Source organism: Python bivittatus, unplaced genomic scaffold, assembly GCF_059951505.1.
Source record: "Python bivittatus isolate LINGU-HERP-01145 unplaced genomic scaffold, Pbiv_v1 ctg000310_np1212, whole genome shotgun sequence".
Classification (NCBI taxonomy): domain Eukaryota; kingdom Metazoa; phylum Chordata; class Lepidosauria; order Squamata; family Pythonidae; genus Python; species Python bivittatus.
The window spans coordinates 443,477-457,490 of record NW_028277054.1 but is presented as its reverse complement, the minus strand read 5'-3'; the positions used below and the strand labels follow the sequence as shown (position 1 = coordinate 457,490).

The following is a 14,014-nucleotide window of genomic DNA, read 5'->3' as shown; positions in this document are numbered from 1 at the left end:
GACCCGCCCGTTCAAACTTGGACACGTGTAAAGGTCATCGGAGGAGAACACGAGAACACTGAAGTTCCGTGCAGCTGCCTTCAGCCAAAAGCACTGGCTGAAAAGCTCCCCCGCGTCCGCTGCCACTTCCTTGTGCGAGACTGGCATTGGGAGGGCAGGGGGAGGCCCGCGCTCCTGGGCGGCTCCTCGTTAAAGGGCCGCGGGCGGGCCGGGCCGTTTGGGAGCCCCGTGCAGGCCTCCAGACGGGCCCCCGCGCTCCCCGAGCCGGGGCTGCTCCTTGCACCGCTCGGAGAAGGGCGGGGAAGGCGCCCCTCCGCGCAGCCCAGGAAGGCCATTCTCCGCCCCGCGCTCAGAGGAGCCGGTCGGCGAGAGCCGTGACCGGGCAGCGGCGCTCGAAATCCGAAGCCCGACCAGCAGGGCTGGCGCGATGCCCGCGGAGCGTGCGGCCGGGCTTCGCCTCGCACGCAGCCCTGCCGGGGCGCGGCCGCGGTGGCCGGCCAACCGCGGCCTCCCGGGGCATCGGAGGCCGAGGGCCGCCGCGCCCGACAGCCCCCCCGCAAAGCCGGCGGGGGGCGCTGGCAGCCGGCAACCCCGCGGCTCGCGCGGTCCCCGACGGGTGCCCGAATCGGGGCACAGGGCGCTCTGGCCTGCAGGGCGCCGCAGGGTGCCCGCGCAGCCTGCCCTGCCGCCGGGCCGTGCCCATGCAGAGGCGAGGGACCGCCCCGCCGGCGCCGATTGGCCGCGGGGCAGCATGGAGACAGGCCGGCCCGCCCGCCCGCTTCCCCGAGGAGGCCGAGCGCTCTCACGCGCGCTCGCCATTGGCCGAGGCCGCGGCCAATCCCCGTCCGCCGAGCACCGCCCTTAACCCCTGCCTGCCCGCCGGCGGGCCGAGGGAGGCGCCTCTGCGCAGGCGCGCCCCGGCAGCGGAGCCGAACGCTTCTGCAGGGGCGCGTCTCCCGCCCGCGGAGGCGCCTCGGAGCCGCGGGGCTGCCCCTGACGGCCCGCTCCGCCCCCCGCGCCGGCCGGCAGGGGCTTGCAGGGTCCCCCCGCCCCGCCGCCTGGTGGCCCCGCTGCAGCGCGCGGGGCTCCCTGGGTCGCCCCGCCAGGCCCTCGGGAAGGACGCGGCGCCCCGCGCTGGGCCGCCGGGAGCGGTGGGAGCGCGGCGGGTTGCGCGCCCCGGAGCGCTTCCACGGGGGCGCGGGCGGGGGCGCGCCTGTCCCCCGCCCCCTCGAGCGGGAGGCGCCGGGCCGGCTGCCCCCCCGCGCAGCGGCTTCCTCGCCTGGGGGCTCGTGGCGCTTGGCCCCCGGCGGAGCGGTGGCGCAGAGGGCCGGCCCCCGGGCGCCCGGAGCTGCCGCCGGACTGAAGGGCGAGGCTGCTTTCCGGTCACGGCTGCCGCGACACGGTTGCTCGCGTCGGCGCCAGGAATGTGCCACCGTGCGGCTGCCGTCCTGTCGGGTCGCCCCGTGCCCCTCTGCCCAGCCCAGGCTGCCATAAAGAGGAATGCCCAAAACGACTCCGCTGCTGCTCGAAAGTCCGGGTCGACGGAGGCCCTTCCTGCGAGCGGGAGGAGCGGGGGCTGCGCGGAGCTCCCGCGCCCGCCGCGCGGCGAAGGGGGGATCCGCGCCCCCCAGCCGACAGACGCCCTGCTGCGCCGGGGCACCTCCTTAAGGGGGCTTAACGGTCAAGGGGTTCGTATCCCCACGAGCCAAGGATGTTGCAGCCCCGAAAGCGAATGAGCCAAAGCCGAGCTGATTATAACGCTTAACGCCAGCGCCTTCCGCAGGCAGGCCGTGCGGATCCCCCAGGATCGGGGTCCTGGTGGGCGGCTAACGGCTGTCTTTGGCTCGCGGTTGCGGCTTCCAAATATTTTTCAAGCGGAGCACCCGTAGGAAGGCTTCGTTCCGCCACCGAGGCTTGGGTGCCCGCCCCCCACTGTGACTGGATGCACGGGCACTGGTGGCCCGGGGCCAGCTGCTCCCTCTGGGTGGGGCCCGAACCCGGGTTCAGCAGAACCAGGGCTCCTGCCCGATCAGGGCACCCACAGCGCTGGCATGTGCAAAGAAGCCCTTCCGAGGAAAAGTCGCTGGATTCAAAAGCGCTTTGAACGAGGCGCTCCTGCATTTTGAGGAGAGGTAATGACCGCAAGGTGGCAGGGTCGGGCTGAGGACGGGCAGCTTAAACAAAGGTGGTAGGACTGGGTGGAAGCCTCCGCCTTCAGGCCTCCCCTGGATAAGTGGGTTACTATGCCTGGAAATCAGGCGTGGCAAGCCTGGGTCGACTCTTTTGCCCGCTCGTTAAGAGGGGGATCAGTCCACCAGAAAAGGCTTCCGCAGAAGGAATGAGAGGGGCTCAGGACAGGAGAGCGTTGCCCAGAACTGTTCCCGGGTGCTGCGAGGGGCTGCCTCCTGAACAACACCCATAAGAGGTGGAGAGGTTTGGGAAGCCCAGGGGTTCGAAGTCGGAGATTGATAGGCCATGGTGCCGGGCCACTGACCTGCTTAGGTTATGCAAACCACAGCTTTGTGCAACCACGGTGTATTTAAAAAACGTGATTAGCTTGGTCCACGTATCATGCTATATGTCATGGTTTACGCCTGATAATGGCTGAGCACCCAGAACATGCTCAGCCCAAAGCATAACAATTATCCTGCAGCTTAATAAATGAGGGCCAAACTGGCTTCTGGGTTTGAGGAGGGTCAGGATGGTGGGAGGCCGTGTACCAGCCCCTCCCACCTGGTAGTCCTCAGGGCCACAAGGTTGGCTACAATCCTCCATTTTTGGGGTGGGGGGCATCTGCCGTGGGTCTTCCCCTCCTTGCTGGTGCTGGAATTTCCCCCTGGCCCCGGCCCGGCTTGGCCTGAGGCTTTGGGCTTGTTTTCCGTTCTGAGGATGACCCCCGCCCTGCCGTCCCAGCCCGGACCCCCAGGGAGAAGTGTCACAAGATTGCCCAGATTGCATAAAGCCGCCTGCTCCGAATCACCTCCGGGCTGCGGGGCTGGGAGGGGCTTCCTTCTGAAGCCGCTGGTCTCCTCGGCCTCCCCATCCCAGCTGCCCAGAGCAGAACAAGCAGCCGGAGGTGGGGGAGCCGGCAGAGAAGGCTGCGAGGTAGGGACGCTGGGCACCCCCGGCCCCTCTCCCCCTGCTTTGGGGGACCTTCCTCAGGCAGGGGCCCCTTGGGTGGGTTGGGCTGCGGCTTCCAGCCATGGATGCGCCAATGGGGTGAGGGTGGCAGCTGCGGTCCTGCAGTCCAGAGGGCACCAAGTTGGGGAAGTCACACCAGTGAGGTGGACCCCGGAAAGTCAGGATCTCCTTTTCTGCCCGCTTTGGACTTTCAAGGTTATTTTGGCAAACCTTCCCAAGAGTGAGATGCATTGTCGTGTCACCTCTTTCTCAAGGAGGGGGCCCTCAGGAAGGGGGGAGCCGCCCAGAGTCACTTAGATGAGATGGGCGGCTGTACAACTTGCATAAACAATCTTCGTCTGTGGTTTGCCTCCAGCCCCACGGCACATGTGGCTTGCAGCCAGCTGGGCTGTGGATGCCCTGCTAAGCCGGGGCTCGTGGGGTTCCTGGGGCAGCTGCATTTGGCTGCTCTGCGGACAGCTGAGGGCTTCGTCCTTCAAAGCCGTGGGAGGCAGGCCGCTTTAAGGAAAGCCCATCGAGGTTCCCCCCGATGTTACTGGGAGGGGGTGGCAGGCAGGGTGGCAGGGTCCCTATTTCCACCTGGGCAGGGCGGCCAGGAAGGTTCTCAGAGTCCAGAGAAAACGTTCTCCCTGCAAACAAGTCTCGCGAAGGGCTGGAGAAGAGCGTTTCGGGAAGGCAGGAGACCGTCCGTGGACCCCTGCCGGGTCAGTGCAGGGCTGAGCCCGGCTGAAAGGACACCTTGGGAAGCCTGCAAGAGGGCGGAGGGGAAGGGCCTCGCCCAGACCCCTTTCCGAACGGCTGATATCAAGAAACCGATAACCTCTCTTCGCTCCTGCCAGTCTTTCCTGCCATGGGCCAGTCTATTCCCTCTTGATGGCCGCAATCCCATCTTCTGGGAGGGGCAACTGTGAAGAACGATTCAGCTTCCCCAATCCTTTCCTTAGGTTATAAAAAAGGGAGAACACCTTCTTTCCCATTCTCCACACAGTGCTTACCCTGACACCGCTCTCTCTTGTCCCCTGCCCCTTATTTGCTTTTTTTGGGCTGGGGGGGGGGGGCTAAATTCTGTGGTCTTTCCTCTTAGGGGACTTTCCCCAGGCCCTGAATCGGTTGTTGCCCTTTTCTGAATTTTTCCAATTCTACCTTTTTTTAGGATAAAGGACTGGCAATATGACCTTGGAAGTTTTACTTTTAATCCCTTTTCCAGTGACCCCCGGTGGATTTCACCCTTTCCACACCCACAGCTTGATCGCTTTCCCTTCAGCGTTCCCTTTCATCCATTTATCCAGGACAGGGAAATGTCTTCTTAAACAACCTAGGCTCTCCTGAGCTCCAGGTTTCTCTTTAAAGACTGCCTGTTCCACGGTTCGTTTCGCAGTTCCTTGATCCAAAGGCTTGCTTCAGAAGAACAGCCTGTCCATATCTGAGTTCTTTGGAGCCCCTGGGGTTGTCTGAGCTTGGCTGTTCCCTTGCAGACGTTTTGTTGCCCGGCTAGGTCACATCTTCAGTGCTAGAAGAGAGTTCTTTGCAATGTCGTTTGGGTTCATACCTTATGGTAAACCGTAAAGTTGCCTGTTTGACTTGGGCTCGGCAGGCGGTGTGGACCACCTCTGGGGCAGCCGGGTGCCCTGCTACTGGCTTTGGCTGGCTCTGACTACGGACTGGGTGCAGCGTTTCACCCTCCTGCTGAAGGCCGCCTGTGGGTCTCGACTGGCTTTGGACTCTAGTCTCCTGTTTGTTTCTGGATTATTGATGATTGCACCCCTAATCTTGGTTGCTTAACTGCTTAGTGAGGCACATGATGGGGAATTCCTTGGGAGGGCTGTGTAGGATCCTTCAAGCCTAGAGACAGTGTGTCTCTGAACCAGTTGGGTGGGGTGCAAAATACTGCACCTACGTCCTCTGGCAGGGGCCTGGAGAAAGCCTTCCGTTCCACTTGAAGATGTCTTCTGATGTGCCCTGTAGGTGAGCTTCTCCCACGCTGACTTTCTTCTCAAGGCACTCTTTATCCCTGACCCACATGCTAGCCTTCTCCACCAGGTCCTCTTTGTCACTGATGGTCTCCAACTCAGGCCTGTGAACAGAGCCTGCCTGTGCACCCGTGTCGCCTAAGACCCAAGGGAGGCCCAAGCAGTGCAAAAGTTTCCTGTTCTTAGCCTTGGCTGCTGTCAGCCTTGCAAGGTAGACCAGACAGGTAATGCGGCCAGATGAGCTAATCCTACTTTATTGTAAGGTTACATTAACAGAATCTTGCCAGTCTGAAAGTACATCTCTCCCCCGGCCCCTTTACAGCCCAAGAAACTAGGGTGGGTCCCTTCTGAGCCTCTTGCCCCATCCACTGTCCAGCTGCGGGCTGTGCTGTCTCTTATCTGACCATTCCCTTGGCTGCGCCTCTTTGCCCCGTCTCCCAAGGTCATTCCCATAGACCGTTACATCTGCCCAAAGCAAGCACAGGTGAACCTGCTGGTAAATTTGCTGATAAGGCAGTCTGATGTGTGGACTTATCTACCAAGTTGCCTCTGCTGAGGGCTCTAAAGCTGCATGTTAGCATTTGGTCCAAAGGAGACTTAATTTAACTATCACCATCCAGATAATCGCACCACCCTCAACGTGTGCATATATGCCTGCACAAATACACATATTTTTAATATAAGAGCTACAGCAAGGGAAGACCCTCCTACTATTCAAGGAGTTCTCGCTGGAGGGATTTGTATGCACACCCCTGCGCAGCCAGTAAATTCGTCGGTCAGTTTGCGGCTGGCCAGCTGGCTAATGGAGGAAGGCAAGGCAAGAAAGAGAACATCCTCGGCAGCAGGAGATTCAGGGAGGGTCCTTGCATGCTGGCCCTCGGCAAATCCCGGGGCTTCCCTGGAGAAGGAATTTCCTCCTCCTGGCTTGCAGACAAGAGTTAAGCCAGAGCTTCTCATCCCCTTGTCGTCACCTCCAGTCCAGTGCAAAACAGATGTGCTGGGGAAGAAGGATGGCGTTGTAGTCCAACACAACTTGGGAGCCCTGGTTCAAGGGTCATCTTTTTGGGAGGGTCAGTCCAGGGTCAGGAAGAACTCTCCCACTCCTGCTTGGAAGCCCCTTCACTAGTGAGGCTGGATCATCACTTTGCAGAGTTTCTACCAATGGGACATTTTCCGTCTTCCCAGCAAGTCATCCCTAACTTGGAGATGGATGTTGAAGAGAGAGAGAAATGCTGGCCTGCCCCAAACTTGCCCCCATAACCCATTGCTTGAGCTTTTTGCACTTGGCGATACCCCACTTCCATTCTCACCAGTCCCACCTTCATCGACAACCTGGAATCGAGGTTTAAGGGCTCCTTTGGGGGAAGCCTCACCTCAAAGAAGGGCAGGAACTTTTTTGCCTCTTCTAATGGGTGCCCTTTCCTGGGCCAATTTTGGTTGCAAGTCCAGAAGGGAATCGCTCTCCCTGCCCTGGGCAGCTCACGGGGCTCGGGCTGGCTCTGTCCACCAGCATGCTGCTCTTGAGAGCAAAAGGAAAAGTTGCTGCTCCAGGAGCCTCCCCCAAAGGAAACCATCCGCCAACTCATCTCTTGAAAGTGGGCTTTCAAGTCTGGGGTCCCCACAGTAGCCTGGTGGCTCTCAGTCGGGTGGCTCAGCCAGCGGTCAGCCAAGGAGGTGGCCTGAGGTGGCAAGATATCCGAATGCCACAGCCTCACGTATGTCCTGAGGCCAACTCAAGGTCTGCCATGGAGGGCTGCCATGCTTGTGGGGTGACCCCATCCCCAGGTGCCCTCCCTTCCCAAGCTGGCACTATCCAGAGGTATGCGGACTTCAACTCTCAGACAATGGCAAACATTGGGGGCTGCAGCTCTAGAGAGCCCCAGGTTGGAGAAGGTTGCTCAGATGGATGGCCAGGGGCTTGATGGAAGGGTCCTCCTTTCTCAGGCTGCTGTGCTGGTGAGGGGGAAGACCTTGGCTGTATGTGAAGGGACGCACCAGTTCCTCAGGTAACACCCAGCTCCCTCTGCCTTTCGGAGACCGCAGCTTGCAGGCCCTCTGGGCACCTGCTGACAGATCCCCAGAGGTGGGGCTGGGACAGGAAGCAGCGGAAGGAGTGGAAAGTGGAAGTAGGGACTACAAGGCCGCTCCCAGAGGCACCCTCTCAAGGGGCCTCCTGCTGTCGGGCTGCATGAATCCTCTGAAACCTGTGGAGGGGGACCGCGTGACCCTCCCTGGCTTCTGAATCCAGGCTCAGCTGAGCGCCTGGGGAGGAAGTAAGTGGACTTTCCAAGGTCTCCTCAGCTGGGGCTGACAAACAGTGAATCCTGACCATTCTTGCTGGGCTTTGATCCTGGAATTCTTCCTTTATTTTTCTACTTTTCCTCCTCCTTGTGAATCTCTGTTTAAGCTGGGAGTCTGAAGCTTCAGGGCACCCTTTGTCTCCTCTCTCAGTCCTGCTCCTGCTTCGCATTGTTCCTCAACGCGCCTCGTGCTTGCAGTACTAGCGGCAGCCAGACCTCCATCTGTGGGGCCAGCTGCCTTGGCCCAGGAGACGGGAGCACAGACCGGCAGGGCTGCAAGGAGTGGTCTGGCCGTCAGAGGCACCTGCCAGAAAATATTGACTGCCATTCCAGCTTTCTCAAGCAAGAAGCAGTAATAGAGAGCAGAAAAGGGGGATCCTGGAGCCCAAGGCGTGCAGCTGCACAGAAGCGGGAGCAAAGAACCCTTCGCTCCATCCCGGCTGCACCCCACTAGTTCCGTGGGCTCACCGGTGCCACCTGCCACGCCAAGGCAGCTTCCAAGGCAGTGGTAAACGCCGGTGCCGAGGGTTGCCAGGGAGAACCCCGTCGTGCTCCAGGCTGCCATGGTAGTCCCTGGCAGAGAACCACTTTGGCTGGTGAATCCCAGCTCTGGAGCAACACGGTGGCCTCTCCTCCTGTGCCACCTTTCCTTTCTCTCCCCTCTGCTGGGGGGGGCAGGGGGTCCTGGCCGGGCCTCTTATTTGCGCTCCAGCCAGCCTCTCCTGCCTGCCTGCACTTTCCCCTCAGTCCACTGGACTTCCACTCACCCCACACCTCACGATGCTCCCAAAGGGCTTTGCAGAGGAGGTTTCCCGTCCTCTTCTGGGAAGTTTGCTGCCTGGAGGCATTTCCGGTGGAGCTGACGCTTCTGTCTTCTTTTAAGCCAATAGCCGGACAAAGGTCCCCTACCGGAACGGGGAAACAGGCCTATCCATGGCGGGTCTTCTTGCTCTGGGCACAGCCCACCACTGTAAATTATAAACCCTGCTTCATGGCTTCCTACGCTGTGCAAGCCCAGCCCAGCCCAGAGCAGACGACACCCGGCTCGGCGTATGAATTGGGCCTTTGGCTCCAGACTTAGGAGGAGGGGGCCCGGGAGGTCCACCCTCCTTCCCGGATCTCTCGTGCCAAGGGGTCCTTGCGATTTCTAGCAACGTTTGAGCGTCACTTTCTTGTCCACAGGGCCGGGGAACACGAGTGCCATGCCGGTCCTCAAGAACCCCTGTCAGCTCAAGATGGCCAGCAGAGGCACCGCTGGCAGTGGCGGAGGCAGCAGCGGGACACTGATTCTGGCGAAGGAGGGTCTGGGCGCCAATCCTTTCGAGGAAGACCTGGAGGAGAATGAGAGGGACTCCTTCCTCGGGGGGCTCTCCCCTGGCCGAGAGACAGCCCTCCCAGGACACAGGGGGGACTTTGAGCGGGGCCTGTTCGGCGGGAGCCCCGAGGACCGCTACAGGCGCCGGGCCACGCTGGAGAAGCTGGTGGGGCTGAGCCCCTTCCGCCTGGGCAAGGGCAAGAAGAGTGGGGAGAAGAGGTCCCCCAGCAGTGAGCACGGCGCCGACAGGCGGTCCTTCCTGGAGCGCATGATGCTCCCTTTGATGGAGGGCAACCTGGGGCAGCGGGTGCCGGAGAAGAGGAAGCCACGTCGCTGCTCGGAGGATTTCAGCCTGCTGCAGCGCTTCAACGGACGACGCAAGGAGGGCCTCTACAGCTCGGACTGCGGCCTGGCGGAGGAGAATGGTGCCAGCGGGGACGCCATGAAGCGCGGGTCCTTCCTGAAGATTGGGCTGGGCGGGAAGGTGCGCCGGGCCTCCCTGGTGGAGAAGCTCAACCAGACGGAGGGCTCGGAGGCAGCCCCGGTTGCTGAGGAGCGCGACCTCAAGCCCAAGGAGCCGCTCTCGGGTAAGTCTGGCCTGGCTGGAATGGGGAGCCCAGCACCCTTCCCCTCCTGCTGCCCCCCAGGCGACCGTGGCGGGCCAAGCCCATAAGGGGAGCCCGTGAGGATGCCGAATCCAGGGGACCAGGTGGGGGGTTTCCGATTGCTAGGTTAGGGCTGGGGAGCCAGAAAAGCGTGGGCGGACTGCCCCCCCCTTTAGCAGACTGCCATCCCTGCTTATTTAGGGTACTGTCTCGGAAGGCTGGCGGCATATAATTCCTTGCTGATCACCAAGCAAACAGCTAAATACAAGGCAGCTAGAGCAGGGTTTCTCAACCTTGGCGGCTTGAAGACGGGTGGACTTCAACTCCCAGAATTCCCTAGCCAGCAAGGGTGGCTGAGGAATTCTGGGAGTTGAAGTCCACCCATCTTCAAGTGGGCACAGTTGAGAAACACTGAGCTAGAGGCATCGTGCAAAAAAATGGTGGATCAGCCGTGATACAACCAGGATATCTCACTTATAAACAAACCTATCTAGAAACTCCAGCCCATTTAGCCACGTCGCCTCAGGAACTTCCCGCGTACCTGCCTTTGCGCAAGGCTCATTCCAGCCTTTTGTCCAGATCCGCAGTTATTGCCTGCCTGTACCATTAATGTTACATTTTTTATTTCATTTCTTAATGTTGTTAGCCACCCTGAGTACCCATCTGAGCAGAAAAGCAGGCTGTAAATTGTATCCGTAAATCATTTCAGAGTGGGGCTTATGCACCTGGCCCCGGCCCTGCTTCCTCCCGTCTGTCCCTCCTTAGCCCTGCTTGTGTCCCATTAAAAGTCCTGCATGGGACAGGAGGAGACCTATGGCCCCGAGTTTGCAAGGGGCGAGGTTCTTCACGGCGCGGGTACCCCTGCAGCAGCCGGCGCGGTGGCACCGCAGGCCTGAAGCAGCGGCACGTTTTGGCTGTGCAGGGCTTCCGACTGGAAGGGGAAAAGTTGAGGCGCGTGCAGGGGGCCCACGCCGCTTCAGTCGGCAGCTGCTTAAAGGCGCCGCGTCCCTTGGGCGGGGCAGGTGCCTCTTAGCGATCCTGGGTTTGGTTTAAGGACTGCTGGCTCATCCTGTGCGTGCCCCACGTGCCCCCCAGCGCCCTGCGCTGCTCCCTTGTATTTTTGTGCTGCGACTTCAGTAACGAGAAGAAAGGTCACCTTGGCTGGGACAACCGAGGACAGATTATTGCAGGGAAAACAGCCATAGTAAACCAAGATAAACCAAGCCCACACATTATGCCAGGCCATGATTTGTTTCAACTTGTGTTTGTTTCTATTACAACATTTGAATGCCACCCCCTTCACCAGATTCCAGGCAGCAACTACATGTTAATAAGATCCCCTAACTATAACTTAAAACCCCCAGGAAAACCCCTCCCTTCCAAGGGAGGGTTGGCCATAAAGAATAGTTTTACAAACGGGAGTGGCTGGTTCAAAGCTCGGTTTAAGCCAATATCACATTATGACAACCATGCAGAGACTCGGGCAGTGAACCTTTTCCTATTCCGGAGGCCCTGCGTGTGGGTCGTTTAGGCAGAAATCGTGACGCTGAGGCTTGAGACCCCGCCGGGTCCCGCTTGCTTGCTCTCTGACAACGTGCCCTCTCGCTTCCCAGGAGTAATGTATGTTCGGCTGTTGAAAGTGGCGCGTTGCAAACTCTTGCACTGTGCAATCTCCCTCACAGGGCTGAAGGAAGAGCCCTGGGCTTCACTGACCTTGGCCAGCCTGTTTACGCAGGTTATGAGTGCTGGGAACTAATGAGTTTCTCTTTCCTTTGTCCATATATTTTTTAAAACTTGGGTTCATTGTTCCAGTTTCATGATTCAGCTCGTGATCGCAGGAGTGTCTAATGAGCGGTGGCCTGTGACCTTCCCGGAGAATGCGCCAGAGGAGAGTCTTGGGGAGGCAGAGCAAACATGTGCAGAAGCAATTCTGCTTTCTTTCAGAAGCCTGGAAAGACCCTTCCTTCCCCTCCCAAAGGCCTGGACCGGTTAGTCGGTGATGCCCTCCTCACCTGAGATCCGAGGCTGTGCCCCCCCCGCCCCCCATGACCCCTGTTCTTTCCCCAACAATGCCCAGAGCCCTTGTCTAGCTGGGCTCAGCAAAGGAGCTGGCGCCAGGCGAGGAAGGCAAGAGGAAGGGAGGGGAGGGACACCCACTATGCTCAGTGCTCGAGAAGAGGACTCGCTCGGCCCTCCCCCCTTCGAAAGAATCTCAAGGCTGTGGCGGAGCAGAAGGCCGCTCTCTGCCTGTGATGCTGGGGACGCCCCCCAGCCGGAACAGGCGAGGCGGCCAAGGGAGCAGCCATCGGGCAGAGTGCGGGCTGTGACTTGCGCTCCCTCTTCTCAACTGCGGTTAAAAGTGGCTGTCCTGATGGGTCTGACATCGAAGCTACCAGCCAGAAGGCAGCCGGGTGCCCCCCGGGGAGGTCACACACGTCCCTGTCGGCCATTGCGGTCAGGCTGCTCTTCCACCGGAACTTGGAGGCCTGGCAGCCTTCTCCCACCCCAAGGGATGCCCTGAGCGGAAGCAGCCGGTGGCACCCCTCTTGGCAAGGGGGGGAGTGAAGAGGGCCCCCGCCAAGAGTCTGTGGCTCATCCCATCACCTCCCTGGAGCCACACCAAACCCCGTGGCTTGTTGCCCCCCCATCCCTAATCCTCTGAAAGGCCTGGTGGACAAATTCCATGAAGCTGGAACGTGGCTGTCTCGCTTGGTCCCAGCACCACACATGGGCCAGCCACTGTGGCATTTAAAACCTGGGCTGTACATGCCATTGCAGCCTGCCCACCAAGCCCTGGGTAACTGTGATGGAAGGCATGAGCGGGGAGGATTCTGGAACGGAGCTTCAAGGTTGTCGGGAGGGGGAAGAGAGGATCCAGGGGAAGTGCCCCCCAGCCCCCAGCCGGAGTGTGGGAAAGTCAAGAGGATGAGGCTGGCCCCTCCCTAGGGCGTCATGGTTAGGGTTGCTGTTGTTGGGGATTAGAATTAGTCTGGCGAGGTTGATGTCAGGTTCAGCCCAAGAACAACAGCGAGACAGTCCAGAACAGCTTAGCTCCTTTGGTAGCATGGCCCTAATAGACCGAATCTATTGGGGCTGGGGGCTGAGGAGGCGCTTCCCCTGCAACCTCTCTTCCCCTCCCGGCAACCTTGAAGCTGCGTTCCAGAATCCTCCCCGCTCATGCCTTCCATCACAGTCACCCATCCATGGGAAATGGCTGAGCCCAGGCAGCAGGGGCTGAGCTCTCGGGCTAAAGAAAGCCCCCGATGCCCGTTTTGGCGCAGCGGGACGTGGGAAGCCAGCCAGGGGCTTTCAGGAACTCGCTTTGGCTGCGCTGCCGGGACTCATGGCCCCTGTTCTCTTATTCCTGCGCGATGCCTTTGCAGCACAGTGCTGCGTGCTCGGCGAAGGGCAGAGCGTTGCTGCCCTTGGCGCTCCAGAGGGACCCTTTGGTGGGCTTCCTTTTTCCAAACCATTTTTGTCTTCTTCCCCCTCCTGGGGTTGCAGGTTCATGCTTCCAAACTGGACAGTTCACCAAAGAAGCTGTGAAACTACCTACCACGTGTATTTAGGGTGCAGTATTCTTACCTTGAGGAACTTTTCTCAGACGCTGCTATGGCATTTTGGGCTGCTTGCTTCCGGCATTCACTGCCCTCAGTTGGCACAGCCACTGGTTCTTTTGGCTGGGGATTAGGAAGATTGTGGTCCGGTCTTGTTTGGAGGGCGCCAGGTTGGGAAAGGCTGGATGAGAGATGTTTCGCACTGGCTGATGATGGTTCTTGGTGCTCTCTGAGCTGGGCTGTTTGCTGGCAGACATTACATTACCCAACTAGGGAACAGCACCAGCGTATTCTTCCAGGTTGCACCCTCCAGAAGATGCCAGGAATTTTGCTCCAGAACCTTTGGCAGAGCAGGCGCTCTGCTTTCTGAAAATCAGAAATTAGGGGCGCGTGGGCATGGGGTGGGTGGGGAGCACTGTCTTCTCTTTCCCCAAGTTGACCCCCCGCTTCCCTGGTCTTTTCTTAGGCATCAAGGCGACTTGACTGGGAAGCACAGAATACCTTGGGCTACCCCCCCACCCCAATTCTTGCACTTTTTATCAGTGATGTAAGAGGGGCTTAAGACCTGGAAGAGGGCACATAGCAGCTTCACCCCTTTTGATCTGGACAATCCAAACTGTTCAAAGCAAGAGCCCTGCCCCCCCCCCAGCTGATTGCTGCAGTTAAGCTGATAAGGTCAGGTCATTGTTGTGGCAGGAGAATGCGTCATTTGTCTGGGGCATTTCCCCTCGGTGGAGGGCAGGGAAACGGAAGAGGCTGCTTTTAGCCCAGCCAGACCCTCGGCCCCCAAGGCTGCGGGCAAGGAAGGCTCCTTCCCACGACGGGCTTCTTGAAGATGGGCTTCTTGAAATCTCCCAAGGCCTGACTTCAGCCCAGGACTTCCTGCAAGCAGAACACATGCACGAGCGTCCCCCCCCGCCCCCAATGGCTGCTGGGCCCCTTCTGGTCCCAGGGCATCTGGAGCCTCTTTCAAGGAGGCCAAATGGCCCCCCGTTATTCCACCTCTCTGTGTGGTCACCTTTCAGTATCGACCTCTGGCATATGGGGGAGGTCAGGGTGTGATGTGGGTGTGGGTTGTCCCCTGAAGCAGGTCTCACCTCTCGGGATGGGTCCCTCAAGCACGCAA

General features: G+C 59.8%; 1 protein-coding gene across 3 annotated transcripts in view; it reads left to right on the top strand.

Annotated features, from left to right (window-relative positions):
• The first annotated feature begins 981 nt into the window (after positions 1–981).
• The window catches only part of EXOC3L2 (exocyst complex component 3 like 2), a 29,380-nt gene continuing 16,347 nt past the window's right edge, over positions 982–14,014 (top strand). The window contains exons 1-2 of one of the 3 annotated variants that reach the window (XM_025168301.2): positions 982–2,132; positions 8,594–9,313. In XM_025168301.2, the coding sequence (XP_025024069.1) occupies positions 8,614–9,313 (700 nt within the window). In that variant the 5' untranslated portion in view covers positions 982–2,132; positions 8,594–8,613. Of the gene's footprint in view, positions 2,133–2,159; positions 3,106–5,354; positions 7,385–8,593; positions 9,314–14,014 lie in introns of those variants that run through there. The other 2 variants (XM_007430782.4, XM_025168302.2) reach the window with 2 other exon arrangements.